The 19,666-nt window shown below is 36.1% G+C and overlaps 1 protein-coding gene across 10 annotated transcripts in view; it reads right to left on the bottom strand.

Annotated features, from left to right (window-relative positions):
- Fars2 (phenylalanyl-tRNA synthetase 2, mitochondrial) overlaps positions 1 to 19,666 on the bottom strand; it is a 491,273-nt gene that overhangs the window by 336,644 nt on the left and 134,963 nt on the right. For all 10 annotated transcript variants that reach the window (XR_013425364.1, XM_013359661.4, XM_078020497.1 and 7 more), the window contains one exon: positions 3,784 to 3,943. Coding sequence is in view for 9 of the 10 variants with exons in the window: in XM_013359661.4 (XP_013215115.2) it covers positions 3,784 to 3,943 (160 nt within the window). In the remaining variant the exon portion in view is untranslated. The remainder of the gene's footprint in view (positions 1 to 3,783; positions 3,944 to 19,666) is intronic.

The raw sequence follows: 19,666 nt of genomic DNA, 5'->3' as shown, positions 1-19,666 counted from the left end.
AGACAGTCTAAACGGTTCTTTTATTTCCTTCTAATTCTGAAATGATAACCTCTCTTATAATTGCCTTAGGATGCTGGTACAATTGCAATGTTAGCAGAAAATAATAAAACAGATTTGCAGAAAGAAAAAAAAACCTGAAACTAAAGCAACTGTAATAACAACAAATTGCCACAAGGAAATAGTGTGTTCTAATTTTTAATTTTGCTTTTTCAAGAACAAAGGAATCCAATAATATAATAAAAGGTGAAAAACCTAGACCATAAAAACAAATATAAAAAGAGTTGCTGAGTATTTCCAAGGCTTGCAAAGCAGTCCCCATTGATTAAATAACTATAGAAAGAGTGAAGTTTTTAAGCAATCCTTGGTATCCAAAATGTAATTGGATATGATGCAGCAAACACAGGCTTTACCACAAGCTGGGTACCACAAGCCAAAACAACAGAGGAAAGAAAGCAGGGGTCAGAAGGCAGTTCCTAGAGAGAGGCCCGATTCTCACCAGGTTGTTTTAACATCATGGTTTTTATGGGCTCAGAAATATTATTCAGTGATTGCTTTCTGTCCTTTCATTAATGCAAAAATCAACGATGGGCTCAGAAATAAAACTGCATGGGCTAAAACTGCCCACAACACTTAGCAGCAGGTGATCCTCATGTGGAATTCTCTGTGTCAGTTCCCCTCAGGTGAAAAATGGGGATCACAGATACAGACCAAAGAAAAACATCTTTGTAAAAGTGCTCAGCACAGGATTTTAAAGTGCTAACTATCATCGATATTGTTGTTATTATCATCATTATTATTTCTTTTTTTAATATTTATTTTTCTTCTATTGTTGATCAAATAACATTCACATTCATGGGGCCAAAAATATTCTTCAGAAGATTGCAAAACACATACACAGACACATGTACACAAACACAGACCAAAGAAGTAACAACAAAAGTCCACAATTAAGTGATGCCTCTGAAATCCCTAAAATAGGAACAATCACATTTCTTTAGGGTCAAGAGAAACAGCCAAGAATCTTGAGGAGATTATTACTATTCAGTATGAACACTAAGAAAACACACAGCACTATTTGTTTTCTGTGACACAGACCCTCTCACTCTTGTAGTTCATGACCTGGGTCTGGGTTCAGGTCACCTTCTCACCCTGCTCAGCATGTCCCTGAAGAAGCAGCACAGCAGACGTGACAAGCCTGGCAAACCCAGGGACAAGCTCTTCCAACCAAGGCTCTCAGCATGAGGCAGAGCTGTGTGGGCAGAGTCTCTCAGCATTTTCAGGGCATTCAGTTATTGTGTGATTGGAGGTAAAACTGATCATGGCTGCAAGAAAACAAAAGACTACAAGGCTTTTTTCACTCACAGACTTTAGGACACATGAACACCACATGTTGTCCAAGGTGGATTTTTTACTTGAATTCCACTCCGAGATTCTACTAATACAAACAAAGACTGAATCAGAAGATTTTATAATAGCAACACCTATCTGTAATGAAATCTGATGCTGAAAAGTGTGGGTTAACAACATTTTTAACACAATAAGGTAAATATATGGCTGAAAAAGAGAAGCTACCACTTCACTGTTGTTTCAAAATGTAAGATTCCTAATTCTTTGCCATGAGCCTGCCTACCATGTCAAGACAGCCATCAGAGTCAGAAAAATCACATATTGCAGAAATATTTTTTATACAAAAATCTGCTCTCTGGATATTTTCACCTCAGTGCACAGTTTTGAAAGCTATACAAATCCAAATGTTAAAAATAATAACACGAAAAAGAGTAAAGAATCACATTTGGAGAAATGTATATCCTCAATCTGCACAGGGTCTACCACAGTGTTTCTTTTTAAAATATTTGTTAGTACTCAGTAAGGATGTTAAAGCCAGCCTCCACATCATGACAGCTGGGCCACAGGGCTGTTTCCATTTCCATGAGCAGCAATGGAAATAAAGCAACCACAACTATCCCTCTTTGATTACATTTCTCCTTCCTCACAGTTCCTGCTTTTATTGCCTTGATTTTCCTTTACTTTTGTCATTTTTACATATTTTCAAATTGATTTAAAATCTTTAACTGATAAAGCACCTTTCACATGTTTATCTCATTTTATTCTCACATGAAATAAGTATTGCCTCAACTTTGAAGTTAGAGAACTAAGGGCTAAAGCAGTAAATGACCTGTTCAATATTTCAGAATAAGTGGATAGTAGAGAACTTCATTTTCACCTGATTCCACACTACCATCTGTCAGTGGGCATAAGACTTGCTGTCAATCACCTTCCTCTCTGTCTCCTCTTCTTTTTTTCTTTCCTTAATGCTATTCTATTTTATGTGTGTTTTCAAGGACTAGCATTTGTATCCCACCTACTTTGTTATATTGTCTTCTTTTCTTCCTCCACCTCTACTTGTTTAGTGACCAACCCCTTCACTGGCTAATTCTTACTTATCCTCAAAGTGTTAGTGGGGCTGTCCTCCCCCAGGAACCCTTCTGAGAGCATACTCTGCCCTGGAGGAGGCCTCTCTCCCCTGTGTCCACAGAACACTTAATGTTTCTTAGCAGAAGATTTAAGATCTGTGGCTTCTTGAAGACAAGAATTTATATCTAGCTTATTATACACCATGATGCCTGCAACTCCTTGAAAATCCAGTTTGTTAATCTCACAAATACTAAATTGTGAGATCAACAAAATGTGATTGCAGAAATGTGTAGGAATGCATACAAAAGGAGGATTCTAAAAATCTCTTTCCATAGTTTGACAAGGGAAAAATTCAGATGAGCCTGACTCTGTATAGCTACTTGAGACAGAATAGTATCTCCTAAAAGTACTAGAATCCCTCCTATCCCAACCTTCCTCTAAAATGGTGTGAACACTATAATCCATCTTTCTGTATTTCAGTGTTAGATGATATTACTGTTAAAAATATAACAATTCCTTTCTTTTGTCATGAAAGTAAAGAGAAGTTGGCTATAATAGAATTTTCACATCAAAACTCTCTACCTGAAACCCTTTTTACTGTTGCATTATACTACTTTAATATGAAATATTTCACAACTAGAGGCAGGGGTAGAAAATAGCAACGATCCACACACCCATATTCAGTTTATCAAATCATAACATTTTGTCATATTTAACTTCATATTTTTTTAAAAAATAAAACAATTATTAACACACTTGAAGCCTGGTTTCTACCCCTAATACGATTCCCCATCTCCTAGAAAAGATATTATCCTAAAATTGATTTGATATTTTTAACATTGTGTGTATATAAAGAATTTATATGATTGTTTAGTGGTTTCTTAAATATTACATGAAGTATGCATTTGACAATAGGCATAATGATGAATTAAGTAAGAGTCCAGATGTTAACAATATTGGTCCACCAACAGGAAATTCACCATTAATATTTTTGTTGTTGATAGTAGTAATCACATACTACCATATAAAATTTTCCATTGGGCTCAGTCACATTTAAAGTCTGATCTAATAATAATATACTAATAACACTAATTAGCTAGTATACTCTCTCTCTCCACTGATTATACTGATCCTAAGCCATCATCTTTCTTATTGAAGGTTATAAACATTTTTCTTCTCTACTTAATTCTACTTTCATATCCTCTTGAGTTTAAATGGGATAAACCAAGAAAGTCATGGGTTGTATCCCAGTAGAACTGAAACCATTATGCCACCACTTAAACAAAATATCTAGATTCAACCTTTATGACTTCGAAGATGGTAATTACTGGACATCTAAGGCTAACACAAAGACATTTGAGTACCTACCATCTCCAAACAGGTGTGTCACAAGCCTGCTGAGAGTTTGCTTAAGGTCAAACTCTACAAGCTTCAAGGCCTCCATGGTATGTGTCTCTTGCTTATGAGCAGAGCGAGAACTTTGTTCAAAGAGCTTCAGGCAGTCTCCATCCTTTATATCAGCAAATAACTGTAAACCAAAAGGAAAAGAATAAATACACAAAGCCAGTTGAAATAATATAGAAATCCAGCTAAAACACAAAATTTAATCTGTTATAATATGCAATAAAAACTATATCTCATACTTAATAAAAACACCCAAATTAACATTCACTTAGAAGCAACTTTGAGTAAAGCTCTATGCTACATGGTGCAGAGAGCCTAGGGAATTAAGAGACTGTTTTCATCTTTGCTGATATTTCTCTGTTTTACATTTGTGTAAAGTTATAGTCATTTCCAAGTTAGAGACAGTATCCTCAATTCTAGTGAAAACACAAATGAATCAGGCTTTCAGACTCAAAAATGATATCCCCAACTATCCCACAATGTCCCTGTAGTATGACCTGGGACTAGGTAAGAAAGTATTGTCTGGGAATCAAATCCTGTGAAGTCCATGAAGGCAGGAAGCAGGCTGGAATTTGCTACTCTTTTATTTCCAAAGCCCAGGACAGGAATTGCCCCACATTTCTGCCACTTACGATCCATGTGAACACATGCAAGAAATCTGGTAGATATGCCTCTGGTAATGATCTATAAAATGAGATAACATTCAACACACTTTATGATAAATAAAATAATACATGAAAATACAGAGTACTTGGCATAGTGCAATGGCAAAATAAATTTTCCTCATTATCATCTTTATCATCATTACTAACAATCATAGCTACTAGTAGTCAAAAGTTGCTTTACCAATAAAAGTAGGTAAAGACCTACTTTTTTGTCCATCTGTGGTAAAAAAGTAGGTCTCTACCTGAGCTAGGAGTTGGAGTAACAAAGAGAATTGTGTATATGAATCTATCATCCTTCCCACCAGAAGTCCCATGAAATAAAAAAATAACAAACGTTTTTATTTAAAGAATTAATCAACTGACATTTCTAATAATGTTGAGTTCAATTATTAGAATGAATTCTCCTGATAAATGCTACTAAACAATTGGCAAGAGCATTGAAAAAGTAACAAAATAGAAATTACTAAACAAAACTCTATGAGAAAGTACAAAACCAGGAAAAAAGGCCTAGCACAAAGCCACTGGGAATATCTTGCCTACCCAACATATCAACTGAAAAACTGAACATTGGTTGTGACAACTTAAAATAGCAAGTGAGACAAAAGTGAAACTCAGCGTCTGACCAAGTCACAGTGTCTGAAACAAACAGCCCTAAAGGAATCATCCTCATCATAAGGAAGAACACAACCTTGTCCTTGTGTATACCTGTAGATAGGTGTCATTCCCTGGGCAATAGGGAGAGCCTCAGGCTGTGAAAATGGATTAAGCCAAACCAAGACTGGCAGTTCCTTTAAATGCCCAGAAAAATTATTTACAAAATAGGGTTGGGGAATTGGCTCAGTGTTTAAGTGCCCCTGAGTTCAGTCCCCACTACCAAAAAAAAAAAAAATTCAGAAAAAGATCCTGTCACGGCATCAAATACAATGACAAGTGCCAAAGTCTTGTCACAACAAAAGAACAAATGAAACAATTAAATACCATTCCCTCAGCATAATGTGAAAAACTGAATTCCTGAGCATCAAAATAACTGTATAAAAAGGTACCCAGGGAGGGCACAATGCTATTCTTAATCCACTAGGAGCCTTTGAGGAAATCAAGTGCAAGCCGAGGAAAACCTAAGGAAAGAAAGAAGAGAGAAAAGAGTGAGGTGGTAAGGCTGATCTAACATCACCAGTCATCACAGTGAGTCACTCGAGTCCAATCTCAAAAATTAACAACAAATATATGAGTGAAAAAAAAATTGCAAGGAGAATTGATCAGACTCAGGAATAAAACAGAAGAAATTAAATCTACTCAAAACTCAAGTTCAAATTGTAAAGTACAAAAGAGACAATGGAGCCAATGGATATTTAATAAGGAACATTGAAGAAACGCAGAAAAGCAATGAAGGGAAGAGACAAATCAAAATTTTATAATGAACAACAGGCAGAGAGAATAAGTGGCAGAAATGGAAGAGAAGCAAAGAAGGAACAGTGTTTATATAACTGGAGTCCCCAGAAGAAAAAAGTCACATGATGGAATGTCACTGATGGGAAAAAAAAAAAAGACAGTGAGAACTTGAGAAAATAAATTAAGGAGGACTGAATGGTTAACCCATTAAACTGAAAAGATAACAATGGAAAAGCCCTCATGGCCTCTAGGAAAACAAAACTAAAATAAAATAAATGAGTAAGAATCACAGGGTCAAGGGAAATTCTTCAAATGTAAAAACAAAACAAGGCAACAAGGGCTGGAGCTGGGGCTCAGTGGTAAGCACTCCTCTAGCACATGCAAGGCGCTGGGTTGGATCCTCAGCTCAATCAATCAATCAATCAATAAATAAATAAATGTATTGCATCCAACTACAACTAAAAATAAATTAAAACAAAAACAACAAGGCAACAGTAGAGCCACATTATCAAACAACTCAATTTAAAACTGTATGGACCAAGAATTTTATATCCATCAATGTTGTCCTTAAAGGATCAAGGGTATAGAAAAAGCCTAAAGACACAGGGATGCTACATTATCAGGGAGATCTTTCTGGAAATTTACCAATGCAAGAACTTCATGTAAGCAAAAAATAAATGGGAATTTTTCAGCAAAAGAAAAAAAGAGAAAGAGAGACAGGGGCTGGGACTGTAGCTCAGTAGTAGAGTACTTGCCTTGCATGTGTGAGGTACTGGGTTCAATCCTCAGCACCACATAAAAATAAATAAGTACAACTAAAAAAAATTTTAAAAAAAGAGAGAGAGAAATAAAAGCTAATGTGGAGAATATTAATAAAATAAAACTGCAGATTTGACTATAACAAAGCTGGAGATTAAGTTGGATAACTAATATACAATTTTTACATGTGACATGATCCAACAAAGTAGAAATAATATAACTAAAAATCAGAATATAGAATACAATCATTGATTATCATGTAGTCAATAGTTAGACAATATCTTAAAAACAAACTAGACTATAAAAAGTTAAGAAAGCAGTACAGTAAGGTGTTTAAAAGAAGTAAATATAAAAGCAATCATTAAAAAAATATATAACCTTTCTGAATAGCAACAAAAAGTTTAATTCAAGAGCAAAATAACCTACATCTTATAAAAAAACCCAACCAATATAAAATAATGCACAGCCACAAAATATTATGACAAGTTGAGATCAAACAGCCATTGTATCAATAAATGCAAATAAACTTAATTCAGAATAACACTTAAAGGGGAAAAACAATGTTAAATTTGGACACAAAGCATGACCCAGCAACCTACTAGATTCAAGAAAAATACCTAAAACAATGTTAAATACAAAGGAATAAACAGATAAAAATAGGAAAATAAAAATATTTTTAAAAACCCATGGCAAACCTGATATAAAACTATAATATAAAACCTGATATAAAAGCAGAAAAAAATTAAAGAAGCAACATACACCACAAAGAGATACAATCTCTAACATAAAGGACTTTTAAAAACTGAAGAAAAGGCAGAACCTCAATTTTAAATAGAGAAAAATACATGAACTATTTATCTTCAAACAATAAGTGAAAATGACCCTTAAATATAAAAAAAAATCAGACAGTGAAATGCAAATTAACCACTGACATATTATTCCTAACCTATGATGCTGGCACAAATTAAAAAGCTAGACAACATATTCTTTGGGGTAGACTTCAGAAAACATGCACTTTTTATACATGGTAGTGGTAATGGAGCCTGGAAAAAGGCTTGTTGAGTTCAATTTGGCAACATCCTACAAAACTCCTAGACCAAGCCATTTATTTGGTGCTAGCTTGGAACTGGACACACTCATATGAATTCATATTTTTAACACATGTGTATAAATAAATACGTCAATACATAAATGGAAACAGATATACACTGATTCCCTTCCTCTGTTCATTTGGTAGTGGGGCTGGTCCTTAAAGTAATGACACTCCCTATAACAATAAGTTTGGGTTTCTAAATACCATGCTTTCATAAAAGGAGAATTCCTTTGAGAAATAACTGATTAAAGGAATGCAAAAAGGAAAGTGAAAGATAAATCTGGATATTCAGCTGAGCTAAAAAAAGACATCAAAAGGCACAAGAGTCAAATGATAGAGCTTCTCCCGGCCAAATATGGATCCAAAATATATGTTTACCAATGAATTATAACCTATATAAATAAACATCCATGATGCCACATAGATAGAGATAACTGAATAAATATGTGGGAGAGAAGATAAAGGTCATTCTTATTATAATATTCTAATTACTTTAGACAAAATGATGGATATACAGAGAATAACCATTGGGAAAACACCACAGTAATAAATTAATGGATTATAAAGTTAGTAGAGCAAAATATGTTAAGAAACAGAATATTCACATAGCCTCAACACAGCTTCCCACAAGAAACGTAATATTTAAAAAGGGAAAAATAATAAATTTATGGCAGAGAAACATAATAAATACTGTGTTTGACTATCAAGGAACTCAACAAAACCAAAAATGACACAAATCAACACCATGTTGCCTTGTGAAATAACATACTAATAAGGACACAGCATTCATTTCCATCATACTTTGGCCATAAATGTATAACCTGAATCTGACCATGAGAAAACATCAGTGTAAGATGAGTCACAAGTTTGGCTTCCCCAAATTGTCACTGCCACAAAGCCTGGTGTCCAGGGTGCCCTGCTGATGAGGGCACATGCCTGCAGACACTCCCCACAATTCATGTGTGCTTCCTGTTCCAGGCACTCAATTCAGTTCACTTATTCCTTTTCTTGAGGAGTTCTCCCATTTTCTCTAAGCCTAAAAAGAGTTAGCAAAATTATTATATTTAGTTGCCCCCCTCTCCCCAGGCAGCATACCTAGTCTGCTAAAGTAATAGAAGTTTGGGGAACTTAACTTTACAAACTCCTTCCAGAATCATATTATAAATCCATAAGGAGGTGAAAATCCTTTATACTTTTATACCTTGTAGGGTTTTAGGGTGTGTGTGTGTTTAGGGTGTACATGTATGTGTGGTGTTGGAGACTGAACTCAAAACTCTGCACATGCTATACCTGGGTACTAATTAAAAAATGTTATTCACTGCTTGATCATTCAAAATTCTAAAAATGACACTAAAAATATTTTTAACAATTTTATCATGGGTAGAATTAATGTGTCTTGAGGAAATTAACTGAAACATAATAATAGTTTTAATTTAAAAAGCTACTTTTTAAAAAGGATTCTCAATATCTTTCTTTTAAACACAATGAACATGTAATATTTAAGTTCGTGGGAAAGAGCCTATATAAATCCAGGTTTCATGAACATTCTTCTTCTTAAACAGCAATGAAATTAGTAACTATGTAACGATTAAATTTGCAAATGATACACATTTTTCTTTATAAGAACAGTTATATGTAAAAATAACACTATTTCATTATTAGAAAGGTATTGGGTCATAGCATTAACATTAAAATGTTAAGATTCAAAACAGAACAATAACACTGGAAGACTTTATCATCTCTAGAAATACTCATGATTTTTCTTTTCTTGTGGTATTTATACATTATCTCAATAAGCAGGATTCTATTTAAAGTTATAGGAAAAAAACACTGAACCTTTGAAGGACAAAAGGGGGAATAGGAAATAATTCACATGTCTGTATCTCCTAATACAAAAAAAATACAGTGGCCAACTTCAAGTTGTTACAGCATATGGTGTTTTAATTTGGGTAGATAAAGAAGGGGAGTTACCAGGGATTGAAGCCAGGGCACTTAACCAATGAGACACATCCCCAGGTCTTTTTTTATATTTTTTAAATTTAGATACAGAGTCTCACTGAGTTGCTTAGGGCCTGGCTCAGTTGTTGAGGCTGGCTTTGAACTCAATCCTCCTGTCTTGCCTCCAAGCCACTAGGATTACAGGTATGTGCCTGGCTATGTTTTGTTATTCTTAAAGACATAACTGATTTCTCCTGGAATGGGAATCACTTCCAGGACATGTTAACTAGTGGGAAATAAGGGGAGGTAAACTAGTAGGATGGAATAGAAGGGAGCATTTCCTTAGTAGTAGTACAAGGAAGAATGAGGTACTCTTAGTCAAAATGTGGCTCCAGATAGGAAGTGCCACCCCTAACAATGTAATAACTGTTCAGAACCATAACGGCCCAAGAGTCCTAGAGCATCCTTTGTAATGAAGAAAAAGTTGAAGTCCTACTACATGATCTACCTTGATAATAAAAAAGAATCAAAGTCTCATCATTATACATCAAAAGTTCAATCAGCAAAATATTAAAGATCAACAACTAGAAACAGGGTCTTGAAAAATAATCCTGGTTTTAACCAAAAGAGATAACAAGAAAACCTGCAGAGTGACATCCCACTCTACTTCATGTGAAAAGTAAATACAGAGAGAGAGAGAGAGAGAGAGAGAGAGAGAGAGAGAGAGAGGGAGGAATCCTTCTACATGGTTAGTATGTAAAGACATTGAGTGTTAAAAAATAAAAGCTGCCACTTATTAACAACATGGATATTTCAAAGTGGCGCTCAATTGTGAAAATAAACAGCCCCTATTCCATGTAATGTACACAAAGCACAAGAAAAAACATCAAATTTCCCATCAGATGTTACCCAATTAGACATTTCCTAATAGGACACTGAGAATCGAACATCCTATAAAAACAATAAAATCTTTATGAGTCTACTGCAATCTCTGTGTATGCATACAAATATACACATACACACAAGCACACACACACATATGTAAATTACTACATCAGCATTATGTTCCTCTGCATTCTGACACTTCCTTGGCACCAATGTCATTATTTTGTTAGCAGAGAGAAATGCTCAGATCTCTCAAATTTCCACTCAAGCAAAAAAAAAAAAAAAAAAAAAAAAACTGATCATTTAAAAAGTCGGAACCAAATTCCTTAACAGGACACCCATAGCACAAGAGTTAATAGCAAGACTCAACAAATGGGACTTACTTAAACTAAAAAGTTTTTTCACAGCAAGAGAAACAATAAGAGAAGTAAATCGGGAGCCTACATCATGGGAACAAATTTTTACCCCCCACACTTCAGATAGAGCCTTAATATCCAGAGTTTACAAAGAACTCAAAAAATTAGACAATAAGACAACAAATAACCCAATCAACAAATGGGCCAAGGACCTGAACAGACACTTCTCAGAGGAGGACATACAATCAATCAACAGATACATGAAAAAATGCTCACCATCTCTAGCAGTCAGAGAAATGCAAATCAAAACTACCCTAAGATACCATCTCACTCCAGTAAGATTGGCAGCCATTATGAAGTCAAATAATAACAAGTGCTGGCGAGGATGTGGGGAAAAGGGTACTCTTATACATTGCTGGTGGGACTGCAAATTGGTTCGGCCAATTTGGAAAGCAGTATGGAGATTCCTGGGAAAGCTAGGAATGGAACCACCATTTGACCCAGTTATTGCCCTTCTTGGTCTATTCCCTGAAGACCTTAAAAGAGCGTACTACAGGGATACTGCCACATCGATGTTCACAGCAGCACAATTCACAATAGCTAGACTGTGGAACCAACCCAGATGCCCTTCAATGGATGAATGGATTAAAAAAATGTGGCATTTATACACTATGGAGTATTACACAGCACTAAAAAATGACAAAATCATGGAATTTGCAGGGAAATGGATGGCATTAGAGCAGATTATGCTCAGTGAAGCTAGCCAATCCCTAAAAAACAAATACCAAATGTCTTCTTTGATATAATGAGAGCAACTAAGAATAGAGTAGGGAGGAAGAGCAGGAAGAAAAGATTGACATTAAACAGAGGCACGAGATGGGAGGGAAAGAGAGAGAAAAGTGGAATTGCATGGAAATGGAAAGAGACCCTCATTGTTATAAAAAACTATATAAAAGAGGTTGTGAGGGGAATTGGAAGAAAAATAAGGAGAGAAATGAATTACAGTAGATGGGATAGAAAGAGAAGATGGGGGGAGGGGGATAGTAGAGGATAGGAAAGGTAGCAGAATACATCAGTCACTAGTATGGCATTATGTAAAAATGTGAATGTGTAACCTATGTGATTCTGCAATCTGTATTTGGGGTAAAAATGGGAGTTCATAACTCACTTGAAACTATTGTTCGAAGTATGATATGTCAAGAGCTTTGTAATGTTGTGAACAACCAATTAAATAAATAAATAAATAAATAAATAAATAAATAAATAAATAAATAAAGTCGGAACCTTAGCAGGACCCAGTGACAAACACCTATAATCCCAGTGGATCAGGAGGCTGAGGCAGGAGGATCAGGAGTTCAAAGCCAGGCTCAGCAACTTAGTGAGGCCCTAAGCAACTTAGGGAGACCCTGTCTCTAAAACAAAATATTATAAAGGGGGCTGGGAATGTGCCACAGTAGTTAAGCATCCCTGGGTTCATTCCCTGGTACCAAAACAAAAAAAAAACCAAAAAAAAAAAAAAAACTCAAGTCAGAGCTTAAGCTGCACTCCAACTAGTACTTTGCTGAGTCAAAATTGAGGGCCACAATACTCTTTCAGACTAAAAGCCTAACAATGCTGGAAAAAGCCTCATTCATTTTGCCCTTTCCTAAACCAATACAGAAGGGCTGGGGGTTTTGCTCAGAGGATACAGCATGTACACAGCCCTGAGTTCAATCCCCAATGCCCCCCCCAAAAAAAACTAAAAACTAAAAATCAACACAGAAGCCAGGAGGTGAGAAGTAACCATCAAGGCATTTCTCAGTTTATACACAAGGCAAACTGTTCTCATACCCTTGGGCATCCAAGGTGCCTTTCTTTAAACATGACAGGCTTGACCTCTAATTAATAATACCTCTAATTAATAATAAAGCTTATCATTAATTCAAAAGTACTTTCCTCCCCACTGTCAATCCAGAGCCTCTCACTGCTGCTACAGATACCACCACTTTCATAAATGTGTGTGTCTTCCAGGATCCCAGGAGTCCAATTGTGTACTATAGGACTCAATTTCAGACTGTGACCAAACGAGGTTTAAAAAAAAAAAAATCCAAAGCACTATCTGCTAGATATCTGAAACATGCCAAAAATATTAGGAGGTATAGGAATGGTTGAAGCAACAAATCCAAAACTCATCAATGATTCTCAAAATGTGGCACACATTCCATTAAGATGATTTAGGGCATTTTAATAACTATATGTTAACTTTAATGTGTACTAGGAAAGTATATAACTCCATAACAAACCCACAGATACAATAGCTTACAACAATAATAAGTCATTCTAAGGCTATTTTTAAGAAACTGCTACGATCTAGTGATAACATGCAACATGGATATGACCAAAACATGTGTACATGCACTAAAGTCTGGAAAACTATAAAATAATATGCAATAACATGTAAAACCATCTGCATAACACAACAAAGAAAAATAAGTCCATCTATTCAAAGACAGCTGTTATTTCTAACGAAAATATTAAAGAAAGGTACTTTAAAGATATACTAAGCCAATTCCAAATAAGGAAATAAAATCTAGAGAGGCAAATATCCAAAGAGGATAAGATCACTTAGGCAACTAGACATCAATCAAGGACCAAAACAATGACATCACCTTGGTACCAGGGACTTTTAAATGATTGTCTCTCGGTTTTATGTTTGAGACACACAGCAGTGTTGATTAAATTAAATTAGATTTCCATTAACTGCCCACAATAGGCTGTGTCATTTGTTTTTCCACTAGAACTTCTTCTATTTCTGACATTTTCTTAAGTGTCCTATACAAACTCAAATGACCCAGAACACAAATTCTACCCTGACTACAGAAACCATGAATAGTAGTTCAGAAATGAGAAAAGAGGCTGCAGGAAATTAATTCTAATTGAGCTTAAAAATAAAAGTGGATTGTGAAAGTCAATTAAATTTAAAAGTTAGAAAGTCAAAAGAATTCTTCAAAAAGGCCTAGATTTTAAACACACATCTCAAAAGCAAATGAAAAAGCAAACCGTCACAAAGATAATATAAATAATTACTGCAGATGTATATGAGTTGGCACGGGAAAATGGGGCTTGCACAACAGCAGAATTTCAAGATATTATTTAGGACTAGTCTATGGTTCCAAAGTAGTCATTTTTCTTTCCATTTATCACTGGTTTCATCTACACAGTGTGCCTTACACAGCAATGCTACTTACCCATCCTGCCTCTCTGAGTATTTGTGAGGGAAGAAATGACCCTATAATAAACATTGTTACTGCTTATACTACTACTGGCTAAGAGTAACAGATCTTTGCTATCTATTCTGTGCTTATCTTATCTGTTCTTATCTTACCCACTACAGATGAAACCTCATCTAATCCTCATAATCCTTAGTACTGCCCCATAGCTCAAATAGGAAGCAGGAAGGTCAAACAGTTGAAGCTGCATGAACCATTACATTGTAAGTGGTAGAGCCTGAATTCAACCCAAAATCTTTGACTTGCCAGCCCAACCTTCTAGACTCTATGAATACTCCCATGGTGGCATATATATTACCACTCCCTTCAGCTTCAATGTAGAAAGGATTAGATGGATGGAATTAAAAATTAGACATAAAATACAAACTGATTTGAGCTGTAGTGGCACCACACACTTGCACTGCTTTAGGCACCCGGCATAAACTAGTGACAGTTTGCCCTAATTAAATCATGTTTATTGGACAAGGACTACTAAATTCCTCAAAAGATGACAGATTAAGATTTGCCTCTTGAGTGCACTCAGCACATGTGTACCTGCATTGGTGTGAAAAGCCTCTTGGATCACTCAAGGAGGAGTGTTTCACAGGCAAATGTTAGGTACAATAAGGCTCCTGGTATCCATTATTTCCATGAAGGCACTGTGTGTTTACAGGCCACATGAACATCCAAGCAGGGTGCAATACGGGGAGGCACCTATTCTGACTCCAGCACTTGACACCAATTAATAATAGCCCTTTCCTCCTAAATAAAAGAGAATCAAGAACATGAGAAATGGAGGAAAGAAATGTGTGTGAGTTGAGAAAATAAATGACACTAACACAGATGATAAAGGAAGCAGCAGAGTTAAAACAATGTTCAGGGGAGGAAAATAACAAACAGATGTAACACTTTTCAAACTACAAGGCACTTCTATCTTATAACCTTACAATCATTTAAATCACATTTGAACATTTTAAGCAGTTGCCAAGTCAGTCGGCCACAACTATATCACCATTGTTAATTTCAGGTTTGTAAGTCAATCTTTGTCTAAGGTAATAAATCACTCTTGTTCTGCACACGATCAAATGCAAGTAAAAATGACATGACAAACGAAGAGATGATCCAAGATGCTGCTAATGGCTGGGTGACACAATCAAACAAAATAGTGTGAGTAGACCAACTGAGTAGATGAAAGAAATGAGGCCATAGGATGCATCCTGGTTATACAAAGCAGCATTGTACTAATGGGGTGAGGGGAAGAGAGGCAAGCAGAGGAAGAAGAGAAGGAGGAGGAGCCACTGTAAAAATTCCACTACAGTACTCAAGTGATATTTTCATTTTGGTCAGATAACATGCTTTGTCCATGTCTTAAGACACTTCTGCAAGTCGTTTTGTTTAAACACTTAACTTAGCTATATGATCCTGTTAGAAAGGATGTGACTGAGAAGATCAACATCATAATGGGGCAGGGCAGGTATTCCTCTGATTAACAAGTAGGGTGAGTTCCTTGGCAACAAGAAACACAAAGAAGCTTTTGGGGAAAATAATGAATTGGTGTGTTGGCAGTAAAAGCCCAAAGATGCCCAGGGAATATGAGAGAGTTGATAAATAGTTAGGAATGATAAAGAGGTTTTTTATAAGGATTTTGAAATTGCCTAGGCCTGGGAAATGAGTGCCAGAGAACTAAGTTCTATCTAGAAAAACGGCTTGGAACACTATCCACTGACAAAACAGAACTTGGGAGACAAAAGAGAGAGTCATTACACATTTTCCAGAATGCTCTCATTGTAGGTTACATGACTTCAATGGTTCATTCATCTTACAAAATCATCAGCCAGTTCTCCACCACTCATTCATGATTTCATAATGACTGGAAATTCAACAAGGTTTGAGAGGGAAGTGAAAACAGAGTGCACAAGTTAACAGACAAAATGTCAACCCGAAAAGATCTTTCATTTCCAAGTTATATTGCTTAAAATTCACAGGCCAGTATAAAATCAGTGCCATCTAGAGGCAGAGAAGACAAGGACTATTTTATAGCTGGCCATGGTGCAAGACACGCTGCCAAAAAAAAAAAAAAAAAAAAACTCATTATTTATACTCCATGAATCCCATTTTTTAATTTTTTAAATTTGTTTTAGTTATACATAATAGTAGAATGCATTTATGCACTTTGATATATCATACACAGATGGGATATAATTTCATTTTTCTGAGTGTGCATTGCAGAATCATTTTGGTCATGTAGTCACATATATACATACAGTAATAATGTCTGTTTCATTCTACTATCTTTCCTATCCCCACAGCCCCTCCCCTCCCATCACTTCCCTCTACTTAATCTAAGGTAAAGCTATTCTTCCCTAGTGCCCCCTGCCTTACTGTGAATTAGCATCTGCATATTAGAGAAAACCTTCAGCCTTTGGTTTTGTGGGATTGGCTAATTTTGCTTAACAACATATTTTCCAGCTCCAACCATTGACTAGCAAATGCCATAATTTCACACTTCTTTAAAGCAGAGTAATATTCCATTAAATATATGTATATCACATTTTCTTTATCCATTCATTTATTCAGGGACACCTAGATTGGTTCCATAGTTTAGCTATTGTGAACTGAGCTGCTATAAACATTGATGTGGCTTTGTCACTATAGTATACTGACTTTAAGTCTTTTGGGTATAAACCAAGGAGTGGGATAGCTGGATCAAATGGTGGTTCCATTCCCAGCTTTTTGAGGAATCTCCATACTGCTTTCCAGATTGGTTGCACCAATTTGCAGTCCAACCAGTAATGTATGAATGTACCTTTTTCACCACATCCTTGCCAACATTTATTGTAAAATGCCTGTATTGTTGATGATTGCCATTCTGACAGGAATGAGATAAAAATCTTAGTTTTGATTTGCATTCTCTAATTGCTAATTCTCTAACTGCTAGATGTTGAACACTTTTTCATATATTTGTTGATAAGCTATATTTCTTCTTCTGTGAAGTATCTGTTCAGTTCCCTAGCCTATTTACCAATTATTTGGTTTTTTGGTGTTAAGTTTTTTGAGTTCTTTATATATCCTAGAGATTAATGCTTTATCAGAGTTGCATGTGATAAAGATTTTCTCACAATCTGTAGGCTCTCTATTCACGCTATACATTGTTTCATTTGCTAAGAAGAAGCTTTTTAATTTGAATCCATCCCATTTATTGATTCTTGATTTTACTTCTTGTGCTTTAGGAATCTTGTTAAGAAAGTCAGATCCTGAGCCAACATGGTAAAGATTTGAGCCTATTTTTTCTTTGATTAGAAGCAGGATAAACTGGAAATCCATATGTAGCAAAATGAAATTAAACCTCTATCTCTCACCCTGCACAAAAATCAACTCAAAGTGGATCAAAGATTTAGGCACATAAATCCCATTGGAAAAAAAAAAAAGATTTATGTTTAACAAACCGCACTTTCTAGATAACAATTGTTCTTTTAAATTAAAGACCACATAAAACTGATACCAGGATTATATTAACTTGATCAAATTCCAACTAATATGTTTTTTATGGTTTTTTTTTTTTCTTTCTTGGGCCAGGGATCAAATCCAGAATCTTAGACATGGTAGGCTACCACTGAGCTACATCCCTAGTCCTTGCACTTATTCCCCCCTCAACTGTATGATTTCTAAAAGGGCAAGACTTCATAGTAGAGAATACCAAAGACAATCCAAATTATTGGTTTAAATATAGTTAATGAAATGAACAGCTCCTTACATAGGCAAAAATCACTGAAAAGGCAAAAGTAACATTTGAAATAAGATTCTGCTGGTCTTGAACTCTTGTATGTATCAAGCTGGGTTCAAGTCAGAAATGATCTATGTACCAGAGTTCAAGTCCAGCATGGGCAAGACTCCATCTCAAAAAAGAAAGAGGGGTTGAAAAAAAAAGGAAGTGGGGAAATCTGGTTTACCACTATGATTCAGATCTTCAATGTCCACCAAGGCTCATCTGTTAAAGCTTGGTAAAGCCTAGTGCAAGGAAATTAGGTCCTCCCTGGGGAACATGTCCTTGAAATGTCTTTAGAGGATAGTGGGACATCATCTCTCTTCTCTCTTCTTTCTCTCCCACCCCTCACCCTCTCTGCTTCTTGCTGTCATGAGGTGAGAAACTCCTGAAACATGCCCTCCCCTCTTCCCCCAACTGCTCCCCACCCCAGGCTTCTCCACAGGCCCAAAGGTAGGGGCCAAGCAACCATGGACTAAAACCTCTCAAACTACAAAAGAAATAAACCTTTCCCTGAAAGTTGATTTATTTCTCGGATTTGTTACAGTTAAGGAAAGCTGACTGCCACATTAACAAATTGTGACAAATGTGACATGTAGTGTAAGATGTTAATAATAGGGGAAATTGGGTGTGGTTACTTAAGAAACTTGTCTGCAATTTTTCTATAAATCTAAAACTATTCTAAAATAGATAGGTGTTACAAAATTGAATATGGGGACTATGTACTCTTCTGACTGAGACTGGCTACAGGAAGACTAAGTCCTAAGAGCACCAACAAACTCTTATGGTGAGAGAAGACATATGATCACGATTTTTAACTAACTTAAGAGCATGAGGAAAGGGCTCTGGGTACCAGACGACCTCCAGAGTCGAAACCATCACAGAGCGCCTTGAACACTGCAGACACTTCATGCTCTCTTTCCTAATTACTTGATTAATTTACAACTGCCTCAATAAGCACATGCTGAGTTGAGAACCAAATTTTGGAGTAGGAAGTATTAACTGTTCCCTCCAATTAACTTCAGATACAACACTAATCATGTATCTCGCTCCTTAAAATATCTATTCCCACACACATTGCATTCACTTGGGAAAAATATTGGCTTTGCTTTCTTCCTTACTGAGAACAGAAAAGCCATTCAATAAAAAGCCTCCCAAATTCTAGTCTGTTCCTTTCATAAGCATATTTATCTTTGCTGCAGCCAAGTTTCAATTATTCACACCCACCTTGGTCTAAATAAAGAGGGAGAAGAGAAAGAGGAGGAAGATGACCCCAGAGACAACATACCTTGCTCTGCTCGGGCTCTAGACGTTACTAGCCCCTCCTTTGATACCTACCTCCATGAATGATATCCCCAGAGAGTAACCAAGGCCTAGGGCTGTGGCTTAGTGGACAGTGCTGGCCTAGCATGTGAAAGGCCCTGGGTTCAATCCCAGCACCACACAAACAAAGTAACTTAAAGTTAGTGCTAACTGCTTTTCCCTTGTCTCACATTCTCCTATGCAGCGATGAGATCAAGAAAGTGCTACCTCCTTCCTGTGCTGTTTGATCTGTCATTCTGCCACCTCTGTGGTTTGGCCCACACTGTTCCCTCTTGGACGATCATAGTCATTCTGACTTGTCCTGCAGCTCCAATCTCACATGGCACTGCTATTCCACATGCTACTTTATGGAATTATTATTCTAAAATGCCATTTGATTACACCATCCCTATTCTTATTAAAGACTCCTCATTCTTTTTCAACTAAAG

Source organism: Ictidomys tridecemlineatus, chromosome 8, assembly GCF_052094955.1.
Source record: "Ictidomys tridecemlineatus isolate mIctTri1 chromosome 8, mIctTri1.hap1, whole genome shotgun sequence".
Taxonomy (NCBI): Eukaryota; Metazoa; Chordata; class Mammalia; order Rodentia; family Sciuridae; genus Ictidomys; species Ictidomys tridecemlineatus.
This window is presented reverse-complemented; position numbering and strand designations above follow the sequence as displayed.